Source organism: Spodoptera frugiperda, chromosome 28 (assembly GCF_023101765.2).
Source record: "Spodoptera frugiperda isolate SF20-4 chromosome 28, AGI-APGP_CSIRO_Sfru_2.0, whole genome shotgun sequence".
Taxonomy (NCBI): Eukaryota; Metazoa; Arthropoda; class Insecta; order Lepidoptera; family Noctuidae; genus Spodoptera; species Spodoptera frugiperda.
This window is the reverse complement of record NC_064239.1, coordinates 11,760,038-11,787,612: the sequence shown is the minus strand read 5'-3', so window position 1 is coordinate 11,787,612 and position 27,575 is coordinate 11,760,038. Positions and strand designations below refer to the sequence as shown.

Sequence of the window (27,575 nt, the reverse complement as noted above, 5' to 3'; positions counted from 1 at the left end):
GCCACGGCAATATATTTTGACAATTTGTTATTTTTGCGCCGTGCGCACCGCATCGCCTTTGCGTCTAGATCACTTACGCAAGACGTCGCGTTAGACTAATCTCAGAAACATAGAAAAAAATTGTGAAATGAGATTATCCTTTTTTTTTAACTCGTAAAAGGCTGATCACTATTTAGTAATTTTTGTCTTCATTTTAGAACTTTATAATTAATCGTTTAGTCGTAATAATCATGTTGTCTGATTTTAGAATAATCTGCTGACATTGTACTATGAGAAGATGTTTTTTATTTTGTCAGTAATGTCAGTATGTCATAGATTATAAACGACATATTTTGTTTAAAAAATAAAAATGTTATAATAATTTTATTAACTATACTTTATTTTCTATTAACATTAAAGATTAATTATAAAATCAATCGATTGGTTTTAAATGCAGGATTCATATTTATAAAGGAATGAAAATCTTAAGATATTATACACTTTTCAGAATAATTGTCAACATTTCACTGGGTAATAATTTGAACATTTTCTAAATTAACAATATTTATTTAGCTTCTTATGCCAAGAAAGAAGTTAAGTATGAATACATATAATATGTATAAGTATTGTATAATATGTATAATTTTATTATAAGTTTTATAAGACATTCAGAAAAAAATAATATATTAAGTTATCGGCTTACTGACGTAACTGTTTGATGAGAAACTCGACTAGTTTCAAGCCATGCTAGAGGCTCATATGGAATGGGCGCGAAATTCGAGTAGCAGCGACTGTCGGCGGCGTGGTGTCGCAAAAGGCTGTTCATGAATATTATGAACTTCTAGCATGGCTTGGCTGACTAGTCGAGTTCCTCGTTAAACAGTTACGTGGGTAAGTCGGTATCATAATCACACTAATATTATAAATGTGAAAGTTTGTTTGTTTGGATGTTAGTCCGTCAATCACGCTGAAACTACTGAACGGATTTTGATGAAATTTGGTATACAGACAGGTTATGAGCTGACTTGGGTGATATATCATGGGAATACGGGCGACGCCGCTGGGAGAAGATTATGTATAAGTAGATGAAAAAAGAATCAATATTTTCAAAGTTACCAAATAAAATCAAAGTTTAGAGGTTATAAAACAATCACAGTGTGGAATGATTTTAATTTCTTTGGCAATAGATTAAATCTAAAATCTGTTTGTAAAATGCCATTTTATTTTTGTACCTACATAAACTATTAATTGAAAATAATTTAATACAAATATAAATTAATATAAAAAATAAAATATAATTATTATACCTTGATTCAATCATCGGTAACTTAAAAAACGAAATTCAAAATTAAGAAAGTTATAAAATCTCACTCGATTGTAAAATCGATTCGTTTGACATTAAAATCGATTTAGCTTAGAATTTAAGATTGACATAAAGAGGGCTATCATTTTTTGTCCACTAGATGGCGGTCTTGTAGCATTAGGTCTGTCCAATCACTGTAGATATCAAAAATTGAATATCCAATCATTTGACGTTAACTAAAATTCTCTGCAGAAGAAATAAAGAAGAGCGCCATCTAGTGAATAAAACAAAAAACAATAGCCTACATTAGGTGAACAAGATATTATCTTGTAATAATTATAATAGTAAGATGTGATTATGTAGATAGTTTCTATAACAGTTTAAGGTTTAACCTAACAAACCGTTTTCTTTGGGCTGCAGTAATTCTTCTACAAACTCCTTTACCATAATCTTCATTTTTTCGTTCATTGATTCTTGTTCACTGTAAATAAAACATAGGCTATTAAGATCTATAAAATAAGTGATATGAAATAGTATGTTCTGCTAGGCTGTTCTGTAATTGTCAATTTGAAACATTCAAAGTGAACTTGATCGCGGTCTGCCAAGTGACTTGGTTGTGAGAATAATCTCGACCAATGACGGGCGAGAATGCGATCGAGCTCACTTCCAAAACTCGAATTCACAGCAACAGAATAACCTAGCTGATTGGGATTGAATTGTAGGACCAGTCGCAAGATAACACACAAGATTTAACCTTAGCCCTTAAGCCCTTAGGTTCGATTCCCGATTGCAAAAAATTAGATTGGATTTTTCTATTTTGAGTACTTTAATCTATACAAACATGGTTTATATCATAGGACTCAATAACAAACAGATGAAATGTGGCTATATGGTATATGGTATCTTAAGCACGTCATTTAAGTTTAAATAATCTCATTGAAAAATCAAAATAGTACAGTACAGTTTATATCTATACTAATATTATAAAGCTGAAGAGTTTGTTTGTTTGATTGTTTATTTGTTTGAACGCGCTAATCTTCGGGCATACTGGTCCGATTTGAATAATTCTTTTTGTGTTGGATAGTGCATTTATGGAGGAAGGCTATAGCGGGTGAAACCGCGTGGAAGTAGCTAGTGTATAATATATTCATTATGTATCACCATTGCACCAACGCGAAGCTGGTCGCTAGTAAAGGATAAAAATAGTGATGCTGTACGTATGAACTCTGCTTACCTCCTAGTGGGTGCTTGGCACACAAGTTCGGAGTAGTACTTGAGCTTGGGCTCGGTGCCGCTCGTGCGGAAGGTGACGCTCAGCCCGTTGCTGCAGCGGAACATTATCATCTCGCCCGACGTGTAGTCTTGGTCTAGCCCCGTGCCTAGGACGTCTGTAGACGAAAATAAATTATATAAAAGTAGGGAAAATACTGCCTCCTTGGTCGCAAGTCCGAAAGTCAAAGTCAAAGCATTTATTTCAATTAATCCTAAATTAGGCACTTTTGAAACGACTGCCGCCTGCCGGGCAAGGTGTCTCGGGTCGGGCAAATTATTACTGGGCTTTTTAGTGGTGTATATGGTGATAGGGTCAACTCGGGACTTATAACATAAATGGTGCAACATGGGACTTATAACATAAATGGTGAAAGTAAGTGTGTATTGTACAGTTGCATCACAAGCCGTAATGCGCAGGTGCACCTCTGCTTACCCTCTTCGGCCTTCGGCGATAAAAGGACCTTCACACCTGGTGTGACGTTGCAAAAGTAGGCAAAACATTGTACTGGAGTCTAGAGTCCTACAGTGAAAAAAAGATTGGGTCTCGACCAATCCTCGTAGACACACTCCATCCCTAATCCCCAATAACTCCAAATCCCTAAAAGTATCCACTTGTAACTCTTCAGGTTGCAGAAAGTAATTGGTGTTGCAGAAATCCATGGATGACGCCTATTCGTTTGCTCACATCTTCGTCTATTTTATTTACGTTTTGTTTTTAAATATAGGTATGTTAAGACACATGTATTATAAGTTTATAGCACAAATACTCACTAAGATGGCCTTCACCATTGGCCTTCTCAGGTATCTTGACTCCAGCCACGAAGTCGTTCAGGAACACTATCTCGCAGTCACCGACTTTCTTGGGATACTGCAAGTATAGGAAATTGTCTTTAGAGTGTATGCTTAAGTAAGCTTTCAATAATCCACGAAATAATCTAGGTATTTAGGTGTGGGAGAGCCATGCTTCAGCACGTATGGGCCGGCTCGCCCGGTGTGATATTACGGCCTCACGGAAAACGGACGTGAAACAATTCTTGCATTGAGTGAATGAGGTTACCGGAGGCCCAATTACCCCCTTTTCCAATCCCCGATTCCCCAACAACCTTAAATTCCTAACCCTCAACGGTATCCACGGGCGGCGGCGACTGCTTACCATCAGGTGATCCATCTGCTCGTTTAAAGGTTTATACTATAAAAAAAATAATGAATACAGATAGACACATTTAACACGAGCAAGTATGGACATTGATATTCGGGTTACGGTGTCTGACTTTCGTGACTATTTACTGTGGAAGTGGGTGTACATTGAATAGCGACATTACGTGTCTTAATGTGCGCTACCTACCCTTTGAGCAAATAAAATTCTATTCTATTCTTCTTATTTCGGGGATAAAAGGCGTGACGTTGCATATACATATAAAAGTAATTTCAAATATAGTCACCTGTCCAGGTCCAGTGTAGTTCCTGATTCTTCTAAATATCTTCTGTATAGTGGCGGGTTCGTGGCAGATGTAGTACTTGTTGTACGTCACGTGGTACCCGTACTGGGCGTATAGAGACTGCAGCTGGTTCACTATGGACGAGCCTGACAGGTATAGGTGGGAGGCTAGGGATGCCACCTGGGAATAAAAAAACATTTATTTAAAAAAGGAAACCGCCTTTAACTAGCTTTACGTACCTTTTTTTTCTAAGTCAGTTAATGTACCCAAAACCATCTAATAAATCTGAAAACACTTAGTTGAAAACTGCCATCAAAACGCGAGATAATCGCGCACAAACAAACGTACATACATACAGGTCAAACTGAGAACTTCCTTCTTTTTGAAGTCGGTTAAAAATATAGTTGAAATGTTGAAAAGATACTCAATTGAAGTAAAATATTTACGTCGAAGATACTTCTTACCAGATCCAAGAATTGTGTAGTACAGGAATAGATTATTTACCCGATCAATGAAAACATTAGGTGCCTACTGGCAAAAAGTGGATTTATGCCTTCTCATCAGCAAACTTCGCTATAGTGCCTATATCATTAAGCATTAACTTTTATATTAAATCAGAAATTATTTGCATTCCATCTTGTTCATGATTCTGACATTTAAATTAATTTAACACTATAGCATTCATGAATATTATCAAATACGGTCACAAACCTGCACCGCGGCGGAGACTCCATCTTTCTCGGGCACGCGATGGTCGCACATGTAGCCGATGGCTTCCTCGAACGCAAACAGCGGCATCTTGTTCTGTTGCGCCAGTAGGAGCGTTGTGTTACCTGGAGTATACACAATCATGTACAGGCCTTACAATAATTTAATTATAACTTTCGTAAGACAAACTAAATTAATTATTATGTTATCAGCTTACTCACGTAACTATTTGACAAGGAACTCGACTAGTTTCAAGCCATGCTAGAGGCTCATATTCATGAGCAGCATTCCGCGACACACGAGTCACCTCGTCAAACAGTTAAATGAGTAAGCCGATAACATAATTTTAATTAGTTCTTATAATGTTATTTTTTGATTGATTGTTCCAAATAAAGAAAGCACAGAAGAAAGAAAAAGCTAAAATATATAAAAAAAAAATATTGAAAGCACTAGGAGCAGGTTAACTGTCTTCCGCTCCGCTTTACTTGTGATCAATTCTTATAAGATTACTGTACCAATTCCAAATATCTCTTTTTTTTTTGAGGGGGAAAAAATCATCCAATGAAATTCTCCTGCCTTGGATGACCCAACAGAGAGTTTCAGACTCTTACTGACAAAAAACCACCCCGTCGTCGCTTTTCAGCTTTGAGCCGGAAATCCGGTAACCTGTTACGTTGTCCGCAGCTTATGCAAATCTCTCTGCTCTGTTCAAAAGGCTACCAATAAGAGTCTCGGTCTCAGCTAGCTTTTTTTTACAATGACTCACAACACATTTATAGCTAATAATACTGGACGTGTAATGTTATCATTGCAAAAGAACCACATAAAACAATCCACGAAACTCACCCATCCACTTAAACCCAGTGAGCGTCTCCACAAACTCCCCCCTTCCTTTGACGATGGCGCGCAACATCTTGGAGCTGACAATGCTGGCCATGATGTAGACCTCGGACTCCGGCATGTGGTTGGCTCGCCTGCCGTACTGCTGCAGCAGCCACCAGCCCAGCAGGGCTCCCATCTCGTTGCCACTGAATATGTGCCAGGATTTTGTGCTGGAAGAAGAATATGTTCTTTGTTAGTTCTACTTTTTTACTAGCTGACCCGGCAAACTTCGTACCGCCTCAAACATTTTTTTTTCTCAACTTTTAGACGTGCCCTGGACTTCCACAAATAATTCAAGACCAAAATTAGCCAAATCGGTCCAGCCGATCTTGAGTTTTAGTGAGACTAACGAACAGCAATTGATTTTTGTATATAGAGATATAAAAACGTTGCCCCACACTAAGATTTCCTCCTGTGTCGTGGGTGCGTTTACAAACATACAAGTTCACATGCACATGACACCCAGACTCGAAACAACAATTTATGGATCACACAAAGAGTTGTTCCGGGAGGGGATTTAACCCGCTACCCGTAGCGCTGAATAGTTTCTTTGAACGTGCTAGTTAGGCTTTAGCCTTTAAAATATTACGCTATCAATAAGGAGCCGAGCAGCGACTAGAACCATGCGGGAGTAGCTAGCAATGGTAAAATATCCTCACCTATCATCAAACTCGGCGACAGCCAGCCTATCAGCATCAGGGTCGTTGACGAGCACCAGTTTGACTTTCTTCTGTTCAGCCAACTCTATGCTCAACTTGAGGGTGTCTAATTCTTCTGGGTTAGGGAATGTCACTGTTGGGAAGTCAGGGTTCGGATCCTGTTGCTGTTTCACGCTTATTGGTTCCTGTAACGTTTTAAAATGGACTTGTTATTAACTAAAATTAAATTAGACTAGTAAAATGCTTATTAGGCTAGTTAGAATAGGGTAGATGACTCATTTTTATTTTAATGTCCGTCTGGTAGAATATTTTAAAACATTAGACACGTATTTTGTAGTTTTTTACAGAAACAAATACTTTCGACGAGGCGAAAGGGAGTGTCAGACAGACTCTTACTGACCAAAAACCATCCCGTTCCCACTACCGCCTTTCGAGCCGGAGCTACGGTAACCCGCTAGGTTGTCCGCAGCTACGGTGATCTTGAGCTTAGTGTAGATGGTCACTAACACTAAAATTGGAACTTGAAACGGGATATTTACCATGCCCCATACCATTGGAAACTCATAGAAATAGAAAAACATTGTAAACATCCCGTTTCAAGTTCCAATTCTAGTAAATAGAATGATGTAAAATCTTTTCTAAATAACATCTTACCTTCAAATTAGCAGTAGCAAAAGCCTTCTTAACATATTCATATCCAACTCCATGCATGGCACTGTAGACTATATCGATGGCTGCCTTCCTATTCTCCTCAGCTACTTCAGGACTGGGCGTGATGATGGACTCCATATACTTGTTGGTGACCTCATCATGGCAGTCTGATACTAGAGGGTTGGAGCGAATGTCCTTGATATTCCAGTGTTCGTCTGGTATGCTGGAAAGAGGTGGAACTTTATAAGAGACTAGCTACTTCCGCGCGGTTTCACCCGCTCTGCTCGGCTCCTATTGATCGTAGCGTAATGTTAAATAGCCTGTAGCCTTCCTCGATAAATACGCTATCCAACACAGAAATAATTATTTATAATTATAATTATTCAAATCGGACCAGTAGTTCCGGAGATTAGCGAGTTCAAACAAACAAACAAACTCTTCAGCTTTATAATATGTATTAGTATAGATATGTTAATTGAGATGGCTCATATTCATGAGCAGCATTCCGCGACGCGACGCGGCGATTGTCGCATTGCTACTACGTCATGAATATGAGCCTCTAGCATGGCTTGAAACTAGTCGAGCTCCTCGTCAAACAGTTACGTGAGTAAGCCGATAACATAATGATTAATTTAGTATATCTCACGAAAGTTATAATAAAATTAATAGATATGTTTTTTTTAAATGGTGTATTCGTTATTAGGTAATGGGTGAAATATCACAGTTTGAATTTCGTAATGCCGTTTAAGGCTTGTTTCACAATGTCTGGATAGCCGCTATGTATCAGATAACTTTGAATTAAGAATGTAATTTGTATGCACTATCTGTCATATAAGTTTATCGGGCACTTATAATAATATGAAGGTGGAGAGAAAAACGCGCTTAATCTCGGAATCAACTCCGATATTCAATACTTGCATTTGTATTTGCAATTACACAGATATCAATAGAAAACTTCTGTAAAGACATAAGGTAAACAATATACCTTATGGATCCCAGGGGTACTGAACGTGCCCAAAGGGCTATAATTAAAATTCAATGCATGACCAATCTAACTATGACTGTTTTCTGTCTATCAATTCCTCGACAGCGCTACTCACTCATAGTTTGTATTTTGAGCAGTTTTAGTGCTAATAAAAATACGAAACAAAAAACCAATAAAACTTCATAGAACGGGCGTTAAAATAGTTAAAAAATTAAAATATTTGTATAGCGGCATTACGTGCCGTTAGGCAGAGGTGCACAACCTATGCCTTAGGGATAAAAAGGCGTGACGTGACGTTAAAATTATTCGTCCAATGAGAGAGTCGAAACACTCTGTTAGGTAAAATATTAAAGAACAAACAGATTCACCATAATATGAAACAAAAATAACAAACAGATACTCACTCCAAACACTGCTTAATTTCATCAAGTACATTATAATCATGAGGCGACAATATTTGGCATCCATTCTTCCAATACACTTTGTACCCATTATCCTCCCGTGGGTTATGGGAGGCGGTCACCATGACTCCAGCTATTGCGTTGTAGTGTATAGTGCCGAAGGACACAAGGGGTGTGGCCACCACATCCCTGAACATGTGGACTGGTATTGATGAGGAGACGAACACCTTCGCTGTCAGCTCGGCGAACCTGGAAGAATAAGTGTTTAAATTTACAAATTCGTTGGGACAATTACGGAATAGGAGCGACGTGAAGCCCTAGTTTCCATTAGCCTAAAAGGTAGTCGAGTTATCGTGAAATGCCAACTGCCCCAAAGTTAAAGTCAAAATTATTCATTTCAAATAGACTAGGAAGGCACGTTAAAGCAAGTATAATAATATGCTTGCAAGTATAACAACGCTTGTCTGTCAGTCAGTTCTAGTGAAGCTATTTGCTCGTTCCAAAGAGTAGATTCCTATGGAGAAGAACGAGCAAGAAACTCCATAGGTTACTCTTTTTCAATCAGATTCACAATACAATTCTTGGTTACATTGTTTCGATAGCTTCAACTATGTGAGAACAATGTAACACTAATATTCAGTCAAAGGGATAGAAAAAGAAAATAACCTAGAAGATAACAAAATTAATGCACTCACTCACAACAGAATTACTCCTCTTTAACTGAATTAAATATACTTACGGTCCTAAACAGTACTTCAACTCTGCTTACTTTACTGAGATTAATTTAAGAACAATTATTTTTCGAGACAATCTAAACAGCATAAAAAATGGCGGAGCCGAGAACATCTGCTAATTGGTAATAGGTACCATTAGCCATAAATTAATCGCGATCAATTGAATCGAAGGCAATTGGTTGGGACTGCATTTAGCTAGTCTACATCCAACGTGCAAGCTGGATCCAATTGGCTGAATAGATACAAATGTTTGGCGACAAATATTGTGTTACCAATGTAATGAAGATTGATGGCAAACAATAACGGGACAATGGAATAAAAAGATTTGACTTTGAAATGAGATATGTATTAAAAGCTTCTCATTTTCTAAACGACAAACGTGCGTTTAAGTATGGGAGAGCCACTAATGGGCCGGCTCGACCGGAGTGATACCACGGCCTCACAGAAAATCGACGTCAAACAACACATGTGTTGTATTTCGCAGAAAGAAAAAGCAAAACCGCTAGAGGTTCCATTTCTTTGCTCCTAAGTGTAATTCACATCCACAAGTAACATACAAAGAGATTGGGATTTTGGGGTTGGGTTAGAGAGAGGGGATGGACTTCCGAAATACAATTACACAATGTAAGCCGATTTTCTGTGAGCCCGTGATACCAATCAAGCCTGCCCAATGCCAATTCGTGCCGAAGCAAATTCACGTGACATGGCCAATTAGCTCCTTTATAAAAAGGTGCCTGCTTATTCCTACCGTCAAACATCAGACAATTTCATTGAAAAGAGAGCATTGTCCTTTGCAAACGGCTCATCATGTTCGCCAGGCAATACTGTCCGGTAATAATGCTTAAGTTCCGTGAATTCATTTAACGACCGACATTTGAATACCCACGTCAGACGTCGGCGTAGGAATCAAGTGTTTTGTCCAGTTTTGTCTCCCGAAGGTGATTACTACAGAAGAGTTAGTTAAACGAAATAGAATACGAACATGTTGTTTTCTAACAATGTTTTTTATAGTACCATCTGATTAAGTCCCTTGTACTCAAATATCATAAGAATTTGTCCAGCTTGTCGGTTTTAAATGATAAATGATTTAACTTTGAGTGACTTTGCTTACAGTATAGGTTTTGCTAATGTAAGTAGGTAGAATTCAAGAACTCAAGAGTCTGAACATATGATTAGGCAATAGGTATATTGATTTATTTCACAAATTCTGCTATAGCAAACATTTTACGTAACTACCTAGCAAATGTTTTTCTTACTTTTATCGCTACACACAATTTCTTGGCACAAGAGCCAAGTTGCATTTATTTCTAGGAAAATATCGACAGACAGATTCTGTGACTGATAACACAACACATTATCACTGCAATAACTATCCATCGCCATTGTTTAAGTAAAGCATTAAAAGGAGAAACGTCATAATACTCTAAGTACGTACGATACATTCACGTAAACAAGTCACTGAATGACTTCGATTACAAATACAAAGCAAGTCGTGATCGTATCGTTTTACAAGAACCTACATACTTAGGTAGAATATTTAGAGGGCATATTCATTTTAATTATCCTTCAAAAATGACCTTTATTGATATTGCAATAAGTACTGTGAACTGTATTGATGATGTAGAGGTCGCTAGTGGGATTTTTGAGTGCCTAACCGGTTACTCGAGTTACATTGTACACTAGGGATGCATTAAAGTGATTTGATTTGATTACTTTTTGCAGATATTAACTTTTTTCTGATTTTTTTTTAAATGAGGTACATCATCTAATGTCTTCTCCAGACTCGAGCGAGGCGAGAGGGAGTGTCAGAGTCCTTTGTGCAGTCAGACTCTTACTGACTAAAAACCACCCCGTTCCTACTCCTGCTTTTCGAGCCAGAGCCCTAGTAAACCCGCTAGGTATTCCACAGCTCCGTTTTGAATTGGGCTTGGGCTTTAAAACTCTTATAGTCAGATAAAGTGCTACAGTGGGATGGCATATTTAATTTTAAAATTCTCAGTTATAGTTCGGAGTCCACAATTAACTTGTAAAGTGATCAATAAGGTCTACAATAACCGGATCCCTATTACAAAAGGACTAGAAACCGCTGACCAAACGTTAACATACGTCAGAAACATATCTATCTTCTCCTTAAGGAAAAACAGGCGTGATTTAACATTATTATCTACAACATAAACACTTGTAAACAAAAATATTCGTCAATAAGTGACCTAATGACATCATGATAACTTCAAGATAAGAACATTTGGACGCAACTACCACGTACGCAAATGCAACGAGGCAGCTACTGATTGGGTGTAGCTGATTTATTTACGGATATAAAGATAAACTCTAGATCCATTTTGATAACGATATTAAAAGCCTAAACGTTATACCTAATGCTGTTTAAATTTTGATAGCAAACCTTTTTAGTTTAAGTGGTTTATGAGTTAAATATCAACAAGTTTATTAAGTTTGACAACTCATATTAAAGATAAGCGTCCACAGGCCTCTGCATTATGGGATACGTTATCGGGATCGCAAACGTACTCGTTCATATGATCTATATCCTGACGTAAGACTAAAAAATAAGTCAGCGCAGGAAGACGTAGTCTTGGTAGTCACCAGTTAGAATTCTTTTTTTTATGAAATAGCTGGCAAACGAGCAGGCGTGACACCTGATGGTAAGTGATAAGTACCGCCCATGGACATCCGCAGCACTAGAGGAGTCACTGGTGCGCTGCCGGCCGGCCTTTTAAGAAGGAATAAGCTCTATTCTTAAAGGTTTGAATGTCATATCGCTTCGGAAATACAGCCGACGACAGTTCATTCGACAGTTTTGCTGTGCGAAGCAGAAAGTTTCGTGAGCAGCGCACAATTGTGCCTGCCAACTACGTATATGATGGGGGAAACATCTTCTCTATATCTTCGTTCTGTCAGTCTATATTCCATTCTGTCACAGCCAACTCTGGATATTTTTAAAGAAACTTACTTTTTGCTGTTGTATCTGCCGTCGAAGCCAATCACGACTCCGTTCTGTACCTGGCTTGGGTCGCACACTTTCTTTATGTATGAGCAGAGGCCCTGGAAATAACATTTAAGTTTATCAAAACCCAGTCCTGATTGGAGTAGGAAGGGGGAGGTTTACTTATACTACTACATACGTTACATTCTTCCCCTTGGGGGAATTATCCAATGTCTTCTGCCGCCTTGACCGATGCGATCCCTCTCGCATCGGTCAGTGTCAGACTCTTACTGACTAAAAACCATCCCGTTTCTACTGCTACGCTTTTTGAGCCGGAGCTCCGGTAACGCCGCTAGATAGTCTGCAGATCCGGAGTAGGCAATAGCCCTACTGGGATCAAATATATGTACCCTATGTATATAATTCCTAATTTTCTATACATATTACATAGGGATGACTAGAAGCAAAAATGTTAGCCTTTTTGTGGAACCGCTAGGCGCCATGTCATAAATTTTTATAAGATAGCTAGGATCGATACGACGGGTTATCGTGTACGCCATGGTACGAGGGTTAAGCTCTATTTTATGGTTTGTCTTATTATTAACATACAACAGATAGGTTGGTACTCAATATTATAATTGGAATGCAGATGATATTACAAGATTTCAATTCAAAAATACTTGAAAGGATAAAAATGCATGATGAAATTATTTTATTATTTTAGGTAATCTCTTTAGAAATGTCAGGACACGTAGTCAAAGATATGCTATGGCTATGTGTACGTGAACGTGTAACGTGTAACTATTGCATTGTAATTTGTACTTAGACGTTTTTTAAATTACGGTTTTGATCAAAGATCAGTGTAAATGTAGGTTTTATCTACAGGCAATGTTTGACATAAAATAATATTTTAGACACAACATAATGAAAATATAGAGGGTGTGCCGTTATAAACACCTACTTCAGAAAATTATAAAATATACCGAGATATGTTTGTTCAATTGACATCCATTAAATAATTGGTTTTCCTTCCTCAATAACGTCATATTTCTATTTCTAACACAGGTTCTTCCTTCTATTTTCGGACAAATTAGTGTGTCAAAGAATTGATTAGAGCGCCTAGATAGGTATTTTTTTTATTTAGTTAAGAGCTCCCACACAAAACTGCGAATTTCTGCGATGCGATTTAGTGCGGCGTAGTTTTGTATGGGAGTTCTAAATCGCATCGCAGAAATTAGTAGTAAGGTTATCACGTAACAATATTAATTTAGCTATTTAATACATATTCAGATACGTGGGTATTTTTTTATGGTAAACGAGCATACGGATCACCTTAAGGAAAAGGAATCGCCGCCGCCTTGCGTTGCTGGCCTTTTGGGGGATAGATTAGATTAAGAAGATTGGGGGTAATTGGGCCTCCGGTAACCTCACTTACACAACGAAACAACACGCAAGCGTTGCTGTGAGCCCGTGGTATCACTCCGGTCGAGCCGGCCCATTCGTGCCGAAGCATGGCTCTCTCACACTTAATTTACGTAATACCTATTAATTATTGTCCATTATTATACACACACCGGCAAAATTAGGGGAACACAAAAAAAAGGTCTTATTTTTCTGAAACTAGTGAGTGATTGGTCAAGTGGTTCATTTATTTATGATATTACCCTTGTACAACACAATATTTTGAGATATTTTGTCATTTTTCAACAATCTAACAGAAATTATACGCTCTCAAGTGTTTGTTGAGCGTTAGCGCTCTTAATTGTTTTTGATAAGGATTTTGTTGGAGCCGTCAATAGTGGCCCTAGCTTATTTTGTTGTTGTTATTCGAAGAGTTAACATTGTATTGCATACAAAATGAGTGATTTGTCAGCTACTGAAGTCGCTAGAGCTGTGACAATGATCGACGAAGGTCACACATACCGTTCAGTGAGTCGAACGTTGGGTGTATCAGTATCTGTGATCCACCGTTGTGTTAAACGATACAGACAGGCAGGATCTTACGTACGAAGGCGGGAACAAGGCAAAAAGCGTGCAACCAATGCCGTAGATGAACGTTTCATAAAGGTGCAAACGTTGAGAAACCGTCGTCAAACAGCTGTGCAGACCCGAAACCTTTTAGAAGAAGTGCGTAATGTGCGTGTAAGTGAACGAACAGTGAGAAGAAGGTTAAACGAATGTGGTTTAAAGTCGTACGTGCCAGCAAAAGGGCCTAAACTTGAGGCAAGTCACCGAGTCGCAAGATTAGCGTTCGCTCGTCAGCACCAAGATTGGTCCGATGAATGAGGTCGTGTTTTATTTTCTGACGAAAGCAGATTTTGTGTAAATTTCATCAACGGAAGGGAAAGGATGTGGATGTATCGGAGAAAACGGTACCATCAAGCCAATTTTACCGAAACGGTGTCATATTGAGGAGGGTCCGTTTTGGTGTGGGGTGACATTACTTTAACAGCCCGCACAGCATTGGTCATCATTGAAGGCGGTTCTCTGACTGCACACAGGTACATCACCGAGATCCTGGAACCCTATGTAATGCCTTTTGCCCCATTTGTAGGGCCAGATTTTGTGTTTATGCACGATAACGCACGGCCGCACACTGCTCGCGTGGTTCGCGATTACTTAAATGTTATTGGAATTACCCAAATGGACTGGCCAGCACGATCCCCGGACATGAACCCGATAGAGCATGTCTGGGACATGATTGGACGCAAAGTACGGGAGAGGATTCCACCTCCTAGGAATGTTGAGGAATTGAAATTGGCGTTAATTGAAGAGTGGGCCAATTTGCCCCAGGAAATGATAGACAGTGTCATTAGAAGCATGGGCAGACGTATTCAAGCCCTAATAAGAGCCCGCGGCGGCAATACGAGGTATTAAATCGGTAGATTAATAAAAATTTTCACGATAATTAAAATTAAAAAATGACCCTATAAAATCTAAAAGTCTTAAATTTAATTTATTTTTGTAATTATCCATAAATAAATAATGTTTAACCCTAGTTTCTATTGTGTCATATTTATTTTGAATATCCTAGCCTAAATAAATCGAAAAAATATTCATAAAAAGCTAATAATTGAAAAATCATCGCCTTTTTTTTTGTGTTCCCCTAATTTTGCCGGTGTGTGTAATAAGCCCATTTTTCTAACTGCTGAACCTATAGGACGTTTCTCCGATAGAGTACCACTGAACTGGAACTCCATTCTTCACCTGGGGTTTACATAATTTTAGGGAAATAGTAACAGATAGTTCTATTACAGAAACAGTGTCATTTAACTCATATCATCGGAAGGTCAAGTGATAAGTTCAAGTACGACATTAACCGATTATGTTATCGCAATCGGACTAAACTACCTCCTGTGGCGTGGTAGCCATATCTGTACCCTTATTACGAGTTTGCTTTACGTTGCACGAAAACGAAACGAGAGCGAGAACTAACCAATCACAGCGCCGAACGCGCTCTCGTTAAACGTAAAACAAACTCGTACTAAGCCCTCTCTCTATCTCTCTCTCTCTCTAACCGTACTAATAAAGCAAACATGATTAGTTTATATTGTTCTAGCGTGCCAATCTTTAAGATTATCGGATAGTTATAGACTGAGTTGAGACAGAGTACAATTTCACTCTTGTTGTTAGTGTAGTCAAAACCGAGTAACTGTCGAGACGTTTAATTTCAATTTACAATACAATTTTAGGATAGGGAGTGAAATAGGTTTTGCAGCGTATAACGAAACTGTTCGAAGGTTACTCGAACAGTTTCAAAGTACACTGGGGACCCATAATTTAAAAAAAAAATGGATGGGATATAGTTATTTGAAGATTTCTTTTATGACAAGTAACTATATGGTATTGACAAATAAATGCTATAGGTACATAACTATTATACCTATTTTGGAATTAACAAATTCTTTATTACCGTAAGCAAAACCACGGATCGGAGCCAGTATTGCTAGCTAAATATAAAATTGCATTCGTTTGTTACGTCGGATTCATATTTAAACCACGTTGAAGGTGAAATTTATTACGCATATTTTGTACCACTTGTAGGTAATAAATTGTTTCATACAAATGTGTTTTAATGGGAATTGGATATGGTATTCGATTAAGATAAGGTGGTTAATAAGAGTGTTTTTAGTTACAGATAAACAGAATAAAAGGCACTGCATTTATAAGTAAAGTGAAGATACTTTTTATACTCGTATAGGTGAGCAGAGGTGCTTATATTAAATTCCAGATTGACTTTACGGTAGTTATATTACGAGCCTCATGTAAAAGTGGACGACGATATTGGAATAGATATACACTAGGATAATTCTTAATGGTAAGGCGCGCCGAACCTGAGTTCCTGTGGAACTTTACTGTGAAGAAAAAGTTTTATAATAATAATCTTTTTCTAGCTTTATTGTTTTATGCAATACATGATAGAATCCATCAAATAAGAAGGTATGACATATCATTTTTTGTAACTACATATATACATATAGATAGATAGATGCCATATCTAAAACTGTAACTTGAGAAGATAACACTGTATTTAAAGTAAACCAATGATTACATCAGAATAATGATCTCTATAAACAATACTAGTTACCTACATACTTATCAATATTATTTACACTTTGATAGGAGTTCATATAAACTGTAGTGTACAATTTTAGATTCATATCTAAGGTTATTCATTTATTTAAAAAGTTCTTTGTAATTTTAAGAAAATCATTTATCTCAAATTAGTATCTATAAATAAGGGCAACTAATTAATAGGTAGGTAAAAAGCGAAATAATGATTTAATATAAATAATTGTTTCAGGCTGCAGTTTTGGCCACCAGAGTGGTTGACCAAAAAGGTTAGTTAGAGAAAAATCCTATTTTAGAACTTTATCCACTCAAAATGTTTTCTTATTATTATAAGAAGATGGTGCCCTATTAGACATAGAGTAGTTTCTTCATGCACATAAAACAATGGGTAAAAATAAGTAATAAGAAGTAGTTAACTATAACAAACCTGTGCAGTCTGCAGAACAACTACATCATTCATGGCTTTGTAACCAGCTCCCATGTGTCCACGGAGACCAGCCGTGCCAAACTTGAGCCTCTGCAGCATACAGCTTCGCAGTTTATCCCACCGTCCATTTGATATGTCTTCGAATACTTCATTGCGAGTTGTTGGGTTCTAGAAGGATAAAATAATATAATTTTTTAGCAATGAAATTAGTCTAAAAGGACATTATAATAGAGGTATTAATGTTGTTCAAGATTTATGCAAAAAATTAGAGTCAAAATGTTTTTGCCAAGTTAAACCAGTTAATGTGTATAATAGAGTTGATATTAGGATAAGTAATTTTTTGTAAGCATGATGCAATATGGAACTTTCAATTCTAATTCTTGTGTAGGCCGTCATTTAAATAACTTCTAGTATGATAATGTATAGAATTTTTTGCTTGTTCTTCTCCATTTGAAGCTACACTCTGGAACAAACATCTAGCTTCACTGACGGATAGACAGGCAGACTATTATTTAGGTATTTGTTGACATTTCAAAAGTACCAATTTATGATTTATTGGAATAAATGATTTGACTTTGAATACAGAACTAGCAGAGTAGAGCTTTGGGTCAGTGGCTTGTTTTAGGGGCGATGAATATAGAAAGATTTGAGAATTCTAAGAAAATTTAACATTATTCTAATTCTAATTTAGCAAAGTAATTAATATTAAAAAAATATTTTTTATTTATTGTTACAGCAATTAGTAATTTTATTTAATTATTTGATAATTACATTATATTAAAAGTCTAATAAAACTACCATAGCAAATTAATTTTGTTAAGTTATTGCATCATTCAATTAGACTTTGTAATAAAATATACATATTAAACTTAATTATACTAACAACAGTTAAAATTATTAAAATATGACATGACCACCACAATGTTACCTTAATTGAGCCAATTAGGTGCAGAGTTGCAACCTCAAGGCCAAAAGTGCATCGATCTTAACGTGCCTTGCACCATAAATATTTCCATTATTAAAAAAAATAGTACTTACCTTGTCTAGTTTCAGCCAATTGTTTACTGCGGCATCTAATTTCACATCTCCACTATCACAAACAGACATTTTATTCAAGATAATAAGGTAATTACGATTGAAATTATAGTATTGTCTTTTGGTAAAGTGAACACTGAGTTTATACAGAAAAATAATGAACTCCACTTGAGTTTTTCCAGGAATTGAATGACCGGTCTATCGCTGTTACAAACCGCGCGTCAACATCCGGACTTCACACAGAATTTACTGATATTTTATTGTACAAATGCCGATATTACAAACTTCGCGAATGATCACTGTTGCACTTCTGTCTAATTTGTAGACACAGAAATGTAAACCAAAGTAAACTCTACTCACTCGCAATAAGGTTTACTTCATGGGTATCAATAAAATTGTACATTCCAATACGTCAGCTGACAGCTTCGGCGTTCGGATACACGTATCTAATTAAGTTTCCGAACGAAACCAACATAATTTCTTTATAAAAATAACTAAATTACTTCATAATAGATTGAAAATACGAAAATAAAATAATACATATATCACATAATTAAAAATAATACCTACTAGGCATATAATACCTAATAATACCTATAAATTGGGCGCCTAACAGAACACTAAAAGCCAAGTCACTCATGTAGTTCTTATTGAAATAATTATACAACAGGCGCTTTAATAAAACCATCTTGGTCAGAATACTACCGGTCTACAAAGAGTATACCGGGTCATGGGCATGTGTCAATACTAAAAATGCTAAAATACCAACATCATATTGGCAAGTTTTCAGGAATTCATATTACTTAGGTTTTTCTTTAGTTTGTTTTAATGCCGCACACCAGTTTTGTCTTTTATTTGTGTAATACATACTTGGAATAACAGTTTGTGAATCAGATAACGTGAATCGAACTATTGAACCCACGACACATTGCGCAGAAGCCGGTGTATTGGCTTACTGACCTAATACTGTACAGTACCTACACATTGTGGTAGCCATAGGTACCTTCCTACTTTGTAAGAATATATACCCATCTATTGGTAAACCGGAGCTGCGGACTACCTAGCGGTTTTACCGGGGCCTCGGTCCGAAAAGCAGGAGTAGGAACGGAGTGGTTTTTAGTCAGTAAGAGTCTGACACTCCCTCTCACCTCGCTCAAGGCAAGAGAAGTCATTGGATGATTCTCCCCACCCCACCCAAAAAAAAATCTAACTACATTCCTAAAGACCACTACAGAATCAACTTGCGTGGATCTCCACACATTATTCTTTATTTGATTTGTCTGGACATTAAAAGAGATTATGACCTCTGAGTTTGTTTTGGTATTTCTTCGCAGAGTAGTTTGGTAGGAAATACCGGCATCACCTAGTTATTTAAGAGATTGACGTGTAAAAGTAGGTATTATTTTTGTAACCTATTTGCAAAAATAAATACATATCTACTATAAACTAACGATCACTTTTTGTACTGAAGATTAGGTAGCATGTGCCAAATAATGTGAATGTGAAGATTGATAAGACAAGATATTTCATCACCAACTTTGATGATAATCTTAGTTATTTCTCATGGCATGCAATGGGGCTTGTCATTACCTAAATTAGTTAATTTTAGTAGCTCAGTAGTTACTAAGCTAGGCTACGCGACGTCGTCGCCGTGTCAGACGCTCTTTGACTTGAAACTAGCACAGCTTTTCTCAATATATGTATTTACGTGAGGAAACTGTTTTTAGTTAATTTAGTAGATATTCTATGTTTCACGATAGTTATAATAAAAGTATTGTCATTTCCTATTATTGTAATGAATGGAGTAGGTACCTACTTGCCTGGTAATTAGAGATGTTATATAGAGATATTTGGAAAAAATGGACCGACATCGATGACAAGACATAAAATTCCTTAATTTTTTTTTTATATTTGATGGGTCAATGATTGGCCACATAAGCAACCTATTTACTCCGGCCTTGAAGACACCCAGGTTGTACCCATCAGGAAACACAGACTTCAGCAAAGAATTCCACTCCTTAGCAGTTCACACAAGGAAGCTTGAAGCGAAGTGAACCAATTCTCTTTTGCAACCTCCATTTCCACTCCAGCCTCTTTGATGGATCCGTGAATCATGTACTTTTGATTTAAAGGCATAACCTACATCCTGTATCGGTTATTGCTGTTTGTAGTGTTTCTCTACAACATTGGCAAGTTGCCCAACGTACGTATAGGAACCCAATATGATGTACAACTGGTACTCTTTGGTACTTTTCAGTCCATATCCGGCGTAGAATGATGGCCGATAGGGCAGAAAAATTCTAGAAGAAATGCCACGTATCAGTATCAGCAATTGCATACCACCATAATCATGGTTTAGCATAATCTCCCTGCTTAACACGCGGGTTGGAGACAGCAGTTCAAAAGGTTTAGATTTGGCTGAGAGCGCTGCTGCCCGGTCTTTACTAAATAAGCAGCTAGGCTGCAGTCTACCCCGGAACTGCAGACAGCCCCGGAGCTGCGGACTGCCTGCTGGGTTACCGGGGCTCCGACTCGAAGAGCAGGAGTAAGAACGGGGTGGTTTTTAGTCAGCAAGAGTCTGACACTTCCTGATTTTCCCACCTAAAAAAGATTATTCTGTAACTTTCAATACGAAAGATCGTAGTGCACTTGATATCGGTCCACCATGTTGTCGGTTGTGAGAATAATCTCGACCAATGAAGGACGAGAATGCAAACGAACTTACTTCGAAAGTTGAAATTGATAGTTACTGAATAGTTTCTAATAATATCTTCATATTTATTTCGTTGCGGAATCCAAGACGGTCATTCATGTCCCTGGGTCGTGCCGAACTTTAATGTTCCGGTATTTTCATGGTTGTATTTACTGTAGTTCCTAGCTTACAAGAGTTGCAGCAGTTTCAGGAAGCTGTGGCAGGATTGCCCCATTAAAAAAAGAAACTGAATAGCTTAGCTGGGTTTTAGTAGGCTCTTCCAACATCCAGATATCAAAAGAAGAGATGTAGTGACAAATATTCTATTCCACCGCCACATAGATACGCCACGTGTCTCTCTTACATTCTTTCAGTCCCCCTCGTTCAAAAACTAAATCCTTCACCTACATTCATAGGACGTCAGCGGTCCGGTTTATTAGGAAACGATTAGTGCAATCAGTGGGCAATCATATAATTTGTAATTGCCTGCGGAACAGTCCACTCCATGCCCTGGCCGTAGGGTGGGAGCTTCCTTCTTCAATGCCCGCTGTACAGCAGGAGGTTAATTAATGATATCTGTTGATGCCATTTTGAGGGACCCTGTTTTAGGACGTAGTTCTAAAGTGATGCGTAGAAGATTTGATGATAAGTCTGATTGAAATACCTAGAATGAAGGAACCTGGTTTATCAGTATTCAATTTTAAGGAACTTCATAAAAGAGGAGGTTTTTAGAGAAAAAAACCTTATTTATATTTATTTTTTGAGGGCGGAATATCATCTTACTGACTAAAAATGCCCTGTTCCCGGAGCCCCGATAAATCCATTAGGTAATCCGCAGCTCCAGATCAGGCATATCCCATTATCCATCTACGGTGTTCTGATGATCTGAGGTTTAAATAATCTTTATGATCTCTGGATAGGCGACAAAAATGCTTTTATAAAGAACGTACCCTATATGATACTTGCGTATAATATAATACATTTTTAGATTTCTAAATAAGTAATTTACCGTGCCATTTACTTAAGTAAATCTTAGAAACTGAAAGCACTTTATAACAGCGTTTTGGTAACAGCTCAAGATGTTCAATTACTTAATATTTGATGTAAGACAATTAAAAAAGCATTTAATTATACTATAAATAACCATTTAATACCTATTTATGATCTCCTGTCAATACGACAAAAACAACTATGATTTAAACAAAACATTTGTTCAAAGAACCTCATAAACATTACGTACTTGAGTCTGTATATAAATAAATGTACATAAAGTAGGGCGGTTGCCATTACATTGGCACTAAGGCGGGCGGATTTCAATAGTTTGGGCGCGATACTGAACCGAAGAAACGAGTCGTGGTATTTTTTTCAGTGCAGTGCATTTTGTGTCTAATAATTATTGGAAATAAAGGCGTTATTCATTTGTGATGGGTACCGATGATCCTAATGCTTTGGCTGCAGTGGAATTTGAGGTCTATGGACAGGTTCAAGGTTGGTATGATCAGATTCTAGTACCAAAGAAACTGCTACTGGTGTTAACACAATAGGGATGATGACAGGGTATGAAAATTCAGTTATCGTCAGTTAGATATTTCAAATCGATATAATTATCTTCGAAAGTATTTGTTTCTATAAGAAAAAAATACGTGTCTAATATTTTAAAATAATGTACAAGACGGACATTAAAATAAAAATTAGTTATCTACCCTATTAAGTTCTTTAACCTTGTATGCTATTTTCTACAAAAAGTTCTTTTATCTTGGATTATAAAATAATGAGATTATTCTTTAACTTAAATATATGCGTTAGCATATAATAAACGGAATATGGATCTAATAGAGCCTAATCTAATATTCCCTTAAGTTTTTTTTAAATGTACTAAAATTTTAAAAGTTTTGACAGTTTAAAAAATTATTATTCCAATGAAGATATGTTTTTCAGTAGTTGTTTTAAAATGTTTCAAATTGGAAATTATCAATTGTTTCAATTAAGATTAGTAGTACGATCAGCTGATTTGATTTGAACCAAGAGCTAATCAGTCAACTGTTTAAAATTAGATTTAGTTGTATGTGGGTCGATGTCAATGAGGTATTTGGACGTGAAATCGGTCACAATAAACATTCGAAATTACTAACAATGTGTATATTGTATAGATAACACCATTTTACATGTAGTATGTGGCTGTTTACATGGTCCGAAAAATTACTAATATTAATTCACAACGGAGATGTAAAAAATTACTAAAGCAAAGCAAAATAACAATCACGTCTTATTTAGTTCAACTTAGTATCACTGTGAAAATCTCTACGTAATATAAAAAGGATACCTATACTTCCTTCGATCTCACGCCTATGTCCCATGAGGGTAGGCAGAGACCACAGAGAGACAAGGTGCGCCAATTGCTACGAATCTTACATACCTACCTCTTTCGCTTCATCATCAGTCATCAGTCTTTTCATGCATGCTCGTCGGTTAAGGGTTGGCTATTAATATTGAGTGACTAGTAAACAATAGCTACAAAATTAAGATATGATTCATCACCTACGTTCCTAAATAAAGTAATAACTCGTCAATTATAATATCTCCCGTACAGGGTGCTACTTCACAAAGTACTGCAAAGAGCTAGCAGAGCAGCTGCGCGTGGGCGGCTGGGTGAAGAACTCCAAGAAAGGAACCATTGTCGGCAAAATAGAGGGCACTAAGGCACAACTGGATCACATGTGAGTACTATACTATTGTTACCCAATATTAGGCCCAGTTCCCCCACTTCCCCATATTCCCAATCCCCGATTCCTTAACAACCCCAACCTCCTTAAATTACTATTCCCCAAAAGGCTGACAACGCACTTGTAACGCCTCTGGTGTTTCGGATGTCCATGGGTGACGGCGATTGCTTACCATCAGATGATCTGTCTACACGTTTACCGGCTTGTATTATAAAAACACATATATAGACCTATCTATTTAAACTAGTGGTCGCCTAGTGGTCGAAATTCGACCATATACGATTTAATTTACAATACCACTTTCCATACGTTCAAGGATAATTTTTATTTAACAAATTGCTATTAGTTTTGTGAAATTCAAATTAATATATTCCGGCGGATCATGAATAACCAAACCTCCTTCAATGAGAAACCTCTTTTCATATGAGACGTGAGAATATCATCGCAATGTCTGTCAATTTTGACATTTTGTCAAATACGATGCTATGCATGGTAGTGTGTGTAATGTTTTATTTATTGATTTAAGGTCTCAGCACACATATGGGATCGGAAAGGGATCGTAACCGTAACGCCTTTCGCCTCGCTGTCAACCAGGCGTCAACCTACCGTATGCACGTAACGAAAGCGTATCAGCAGCGCCTGTACGTCAACTCGGCTACGGCTAGGCGACACCGACTAGACTAACACGATAGTTAGTCGGTACGGAGAGACGTAAGCGCGGGGACGGAGAAACGTAAGCGCGGGGACGATGAGCCGTAAGCGCGGGAATTCAAGTTCGGAGCCTGTTCCGAGGCGAGGCGATTACGTTATTATTCCGATTAGTGTGCGTTGTAGTAGGGAGTTTAATACAAACCATTCTGAACGGCTCGAGGCGATACGGTGACGATCCCTTTCCGATCCCATATCCGGTTTAAGAAACTTTATTCTCATAAGAATACAACAATTCACTTACATGAGAACATTAATAAAAACATTAGTTATAGTTACTGAGAACAGATGTTAAAAGTTAATTAAGCAAGAAACTACACATTTCTATAATTATTATTTGCGGGTAGAACAAAAAAAAATATTAATCATAATCGGACCCACTCAACGTTCACTAGATACATGGGCTCAAAACATCAACTTATAACTTAAGGTAGGTGAACAAAGATCCGTTCAACACAGATAAACGATAATGTGAAACCATATGTGTGCTGAGACCTTAAATCAATAAATAAAACATTACACACACTACCATGCATAGCATCGTATTTGACAAAATGTTAAAATGAGACCCTTAATGTACTTTATAAGCATTATTTTTGAAAAATATTAGCTTTCTGGACTTCTCCTACACATAAACTATAAGTGTACCAAATTTTATGCTCCTACGTCCGCGCAATTTTCGTAAAAATGTTCCGAAAGTTTTTGCATCACGTATTAATATATAGATTCCCTCATCGGGATCTTCAGCTAATTGCATCTTACCATATCGCAGAAATGTGAACAACTGCACCTAGTCGGACATACTTAAATCACATTTAAACATATTTAATCCTCTACGAAAACACTTTAGAAGTCGTTTGTTCACTTCTCCCGCCTTGGGTGAGGCGAGAGGGAGTGTCACACTCTTACTGACTAAAAACCACCCCGTTCATACTCCTGCTTTTCGAACCGGAGCTTCAGTAAACCAGCTAGGTAGCCCGCAGCTCCAAGTAAACAGATATGCTTTCTAATGTGAAATGCCAATTACATGAACAATTTGGGATCGTTCCAAATGCATATGGTATGATTGTTATTGTGGTTCCGGATTGTTCTGATTTATTATTAGTGTATCACTAGCCAATAGCGAATTAATATGGCATAATATTATGATATGGTTGGATTGCTTTTGAAGTATTTATTCGAAGGGAAGGGAAGGCAGGAATTCGTGTATTCATTTACTTTTTAATGTATATCATACATAGACATTTACTTTTTAAAGTTTGATACTTCAGACGTAAATCCGTCCTTCTCCGTAAATGTGTTTTTTTTTTTATTAAAAAGAAGCAGACTTATCGCCTGATGGTAAGAAATCGCCGCTGCCCATGGACACATTAAACACTAGAGGCGTTACAAGTGCGTTGCTGGCTTTTTGGGGGTTAGGAATTTAAGAATTGTTCGGGAATCGAGGATTGGGAAGATTGGGAAGGGGGGGAATTGGGAATAATACTTGAACGAAACCCCAAGATCTCAAATCTCCAATCCTCAGTCCCAAAAAAAGACGCAGCGCTTGTAAATCCTTTGGTGGTGCCCATGGGCGCCGTCGATTGCTAACCATGTGGTTAAAATTAGTAAATAATATGATATTTGTTCTTTTCCCAGGATTGACTGGCTAAGCACCACAGGGTCTCCAGGTTGCAAGATAGAGAAATGTGACCTCACCAACTGGGAGTACCTGGCAAAGATCGCATACACCGACTTTACTATTCGATTTTAATACAAAACTTTTGTAATCGATTTCCTAATTGTAATGTTTATTTTTAAGGTGTTCTTTTTCTAAAAAATATATGAATAAGATGTGATACAAAATTTTATTTAGCTTTTTACACCGTCAGAAAACCGATGAAGGTAAATCTTCAGTAGTGCGTGGACAGTGTGGGCTCGATCATGTATGAAATGGAACTCTTGACAGAACCGACAAAAGGTGGGAACCACATTGTGCGTATAATTACGTGACTGTTTTTCTACCAGAGATGTGCTATGTAGCTATGATACGAAGATATAATAGCTAAGCTATGAAACTAAGACCTTGACTGACCGTTGACCGTTTCCGCTGATACTAAGCTATGAAGCTGTGCGAGGAAGATGCGCAGCTCTAGTATGCAATGTATCGATAGTAAGGAAGCTATTCATAGCACGCATCTTTCCATATAAAAAACATAGCTTATCTGAGGTCGTTTCCACCAGTGAACTATGTGTACCAATGAATATGATTATTGAAAGAACACATCCTCAGCAAAGCATAGCAAATCTCAGGCGAAAAAGCACTCTGTACATGGTATGTGCACTTTTGACTATCCCTTCAAATGTTTAAGACCTAACGTAGGTAATGATGTCACAAATACTATCAACACTCCAAATACTCGGGATCAGTTTACCTTTAATACGAAATCAAATAAATCCACGAGCAACAATTAAGTTTGTACACAAAAGAGTAAGTTAAGTACATAAGTACCAAGTGATGTGTTCAGACAAAAACATTGTCTCCCTTTATAATGTACGCAAGCCAGTCTAAAGATAAAACGAATATCGTAAATAATATCAATAATACAATATTTACTACTTAAATCGCACAGCGGTAGGTTATTATTATTGAAATGGTTGATACGGTCTGTTTGTCCGTGGAAATATCCAGTAGTAATTAGGTAATCGATTCCTTTGGAATGCTAGTGTGGAATATTTGGGAGTTGATTGTGTGATTATGTTTTGTTTGTAAGTGCCAGTAAGTTTTGTTAAAAAGGTACGAGTAAGTATAGCATTTACTTGCAGCGTGACGGCAGTCTACGCGGGCCTCAAACATCCCACGACAGATGGGAACAGTAGGGCTGATGCCTGATCTGAATCTATGGGCTAACGGGTTAAAGGGGTTTCGGGTCAAAGAGTAGGAGTTGAAATCTGGTGGTTTATTTATCAATAAGAGTCTAAAACCTCGCCTCACCCTAGGCGGGAGAAGTTATTAGTTGATTGTACCCCTCAAAAAAGGGTGACAGTAGAGTAACTACATTAGCTTTCTTTCCATCCCTATTCTTTTTACAAATATCATAAGAACCGACTAAGGAACTAAACATTTGGCAGAGACTAGGCAGCAGTACTTACCTATAAATAACTTTTAAAACTAGGATCTTAGCCCACCTGTTAAGCGCAAAAATTGTGATAGACTAATATTCAGTGGTCGTTTTTATGTTTACATCCATTATGAACTTTCAGAGGGCTTAGTACGAGTATGTTTGACGTTGAACAAGATCGAAATGAGACAGTGTTCGGCGCTCTGATTGGTTGGTTCATTCGAGCCGGTCAATCAGAGCACCGAATGCACTCTTGTATCGTTTTCGGTAAACGTAAAGCGAATTCGTACTAGGGGTACGGGCCTTTATACTTCAAACGATGTAGTTGTTTAATCGGAGACAATTCTGGTTAGTTGATGG

At 37.4% G+C, this 27,575-nt stretch overlaps 2 protein-coding genes across 2 annotated transcripts; one reads left to right on the top strand and one right to left on the bottom strand.

Annotated features, from left to right (window-relative positions):
* Positions 1 to 358: 358 nt before the first annotated feature.
* Positions 359 to 18,322, bottom strand: LOC118265411 (phosphopentomutase). Its single transcript, XM_035578253.2, has 12 exons — positions 17,995 to 18,322; positions 16,957 to 17,124; positions 11,985 to 12,076; positions 8,283 to 8,528; positions 6,897 to 7,116; positions 6,243 to 6,427; positions 5,548 to 5,753; positions 4,705 to 4,826; positions 3,997 to 4,173; positions 3,326 to 3,422; positions 2,517 to 2,670; positions 359 to 1,763 (listed from the first exon to the last, which is right to left on the bottom strand). The coding sequence occupies exons 1-12, from the start codon at positions 18,061 to 18,063 to the stop codon at positions 1,670 to 1,672; spliced, it is 1,830 nt and encodes a 609-aa protein (XP_035434146.2). The 5' UTR covers positions 18,064 to 18,322; the 3' UTR covers positions 359 to 1,669.
* A 3,629-nt stretch (positions 18,323 to 21,951) lies between these two features.
* On the top strand, positions 21,952 to 25,937 carry LOC118265445 (acylphosphatase-2). The gene is made up of 3 exons (XM_035578320.2): positions 21,952 to 22,171; positions 23,274 to 23,400; positions 25,753 to 25,937. Exons 1-3 carry the CDS (start codon positions 22,108 to 22,110, stop codon positions 25,865 to 25,867), a joined length of 306 nt encoding a protein of 101 aa, XP_035434213.1. The 5' UTR covers positions 21,952 to 22,107; the 3' UTR covers positions 25,868 to 25,937.
* The last annotated feature ends 1,638 nt before the right edge of the window (positions 25,938 to 27,575 follow it).

What these genes read in the sequence shown, in the direction of transcription:
- LOC118265445 (XM_035578320.2), top strand. Translation starts at nt 22,108, where the DNA reads ATGGGTACCGATGATCCTAATGCTTTGGCTGCAGTGGAATTTGAGGTC. An exon ending in GGTCTATGGACAGGTTCAAG is followed by an intron (nt 22,172 to 23,273) that starts GTTGGTATGATC and finishes TCTCCCGTACAG; the next exon opens with GGTGCTACTTCACAAAGTAC. An exon ending in AAGGCACAACTGGATCACAT is followed by an intron (nt 23,401 to 25,752) that starts GTGAGTACTATA and finishes TTCTTTTCCCAG; the next exon opens with GATTGACTGGCTAAGCACCA.
- LOC118265411 (XM_035578253.2), bottom strand. Translation starts at nt 18,063, where the DNA reads ATGTCTGTTTGTGATAGTGGAGATGTGAAATTAGATGCCGCAGTAAAC. An exon ending in ATTGGCTGAAACTAGACAAG is followed by an intron (nt 17,125 to 17,994) that starts GTAAGTACTATT and finishes TTATCCTTCTAG; the next exon opens with AACCCAACAACTCGCAATGA. An exon ending in TTGCTACTGCTAATTTGAAG is followed by an intron (nt 6,428 to 6,896) that starts GTAAGATGTTAT and finishes AAAACGTTACAG; the next exon opens with GAACCAATAAGCGTGAAACA.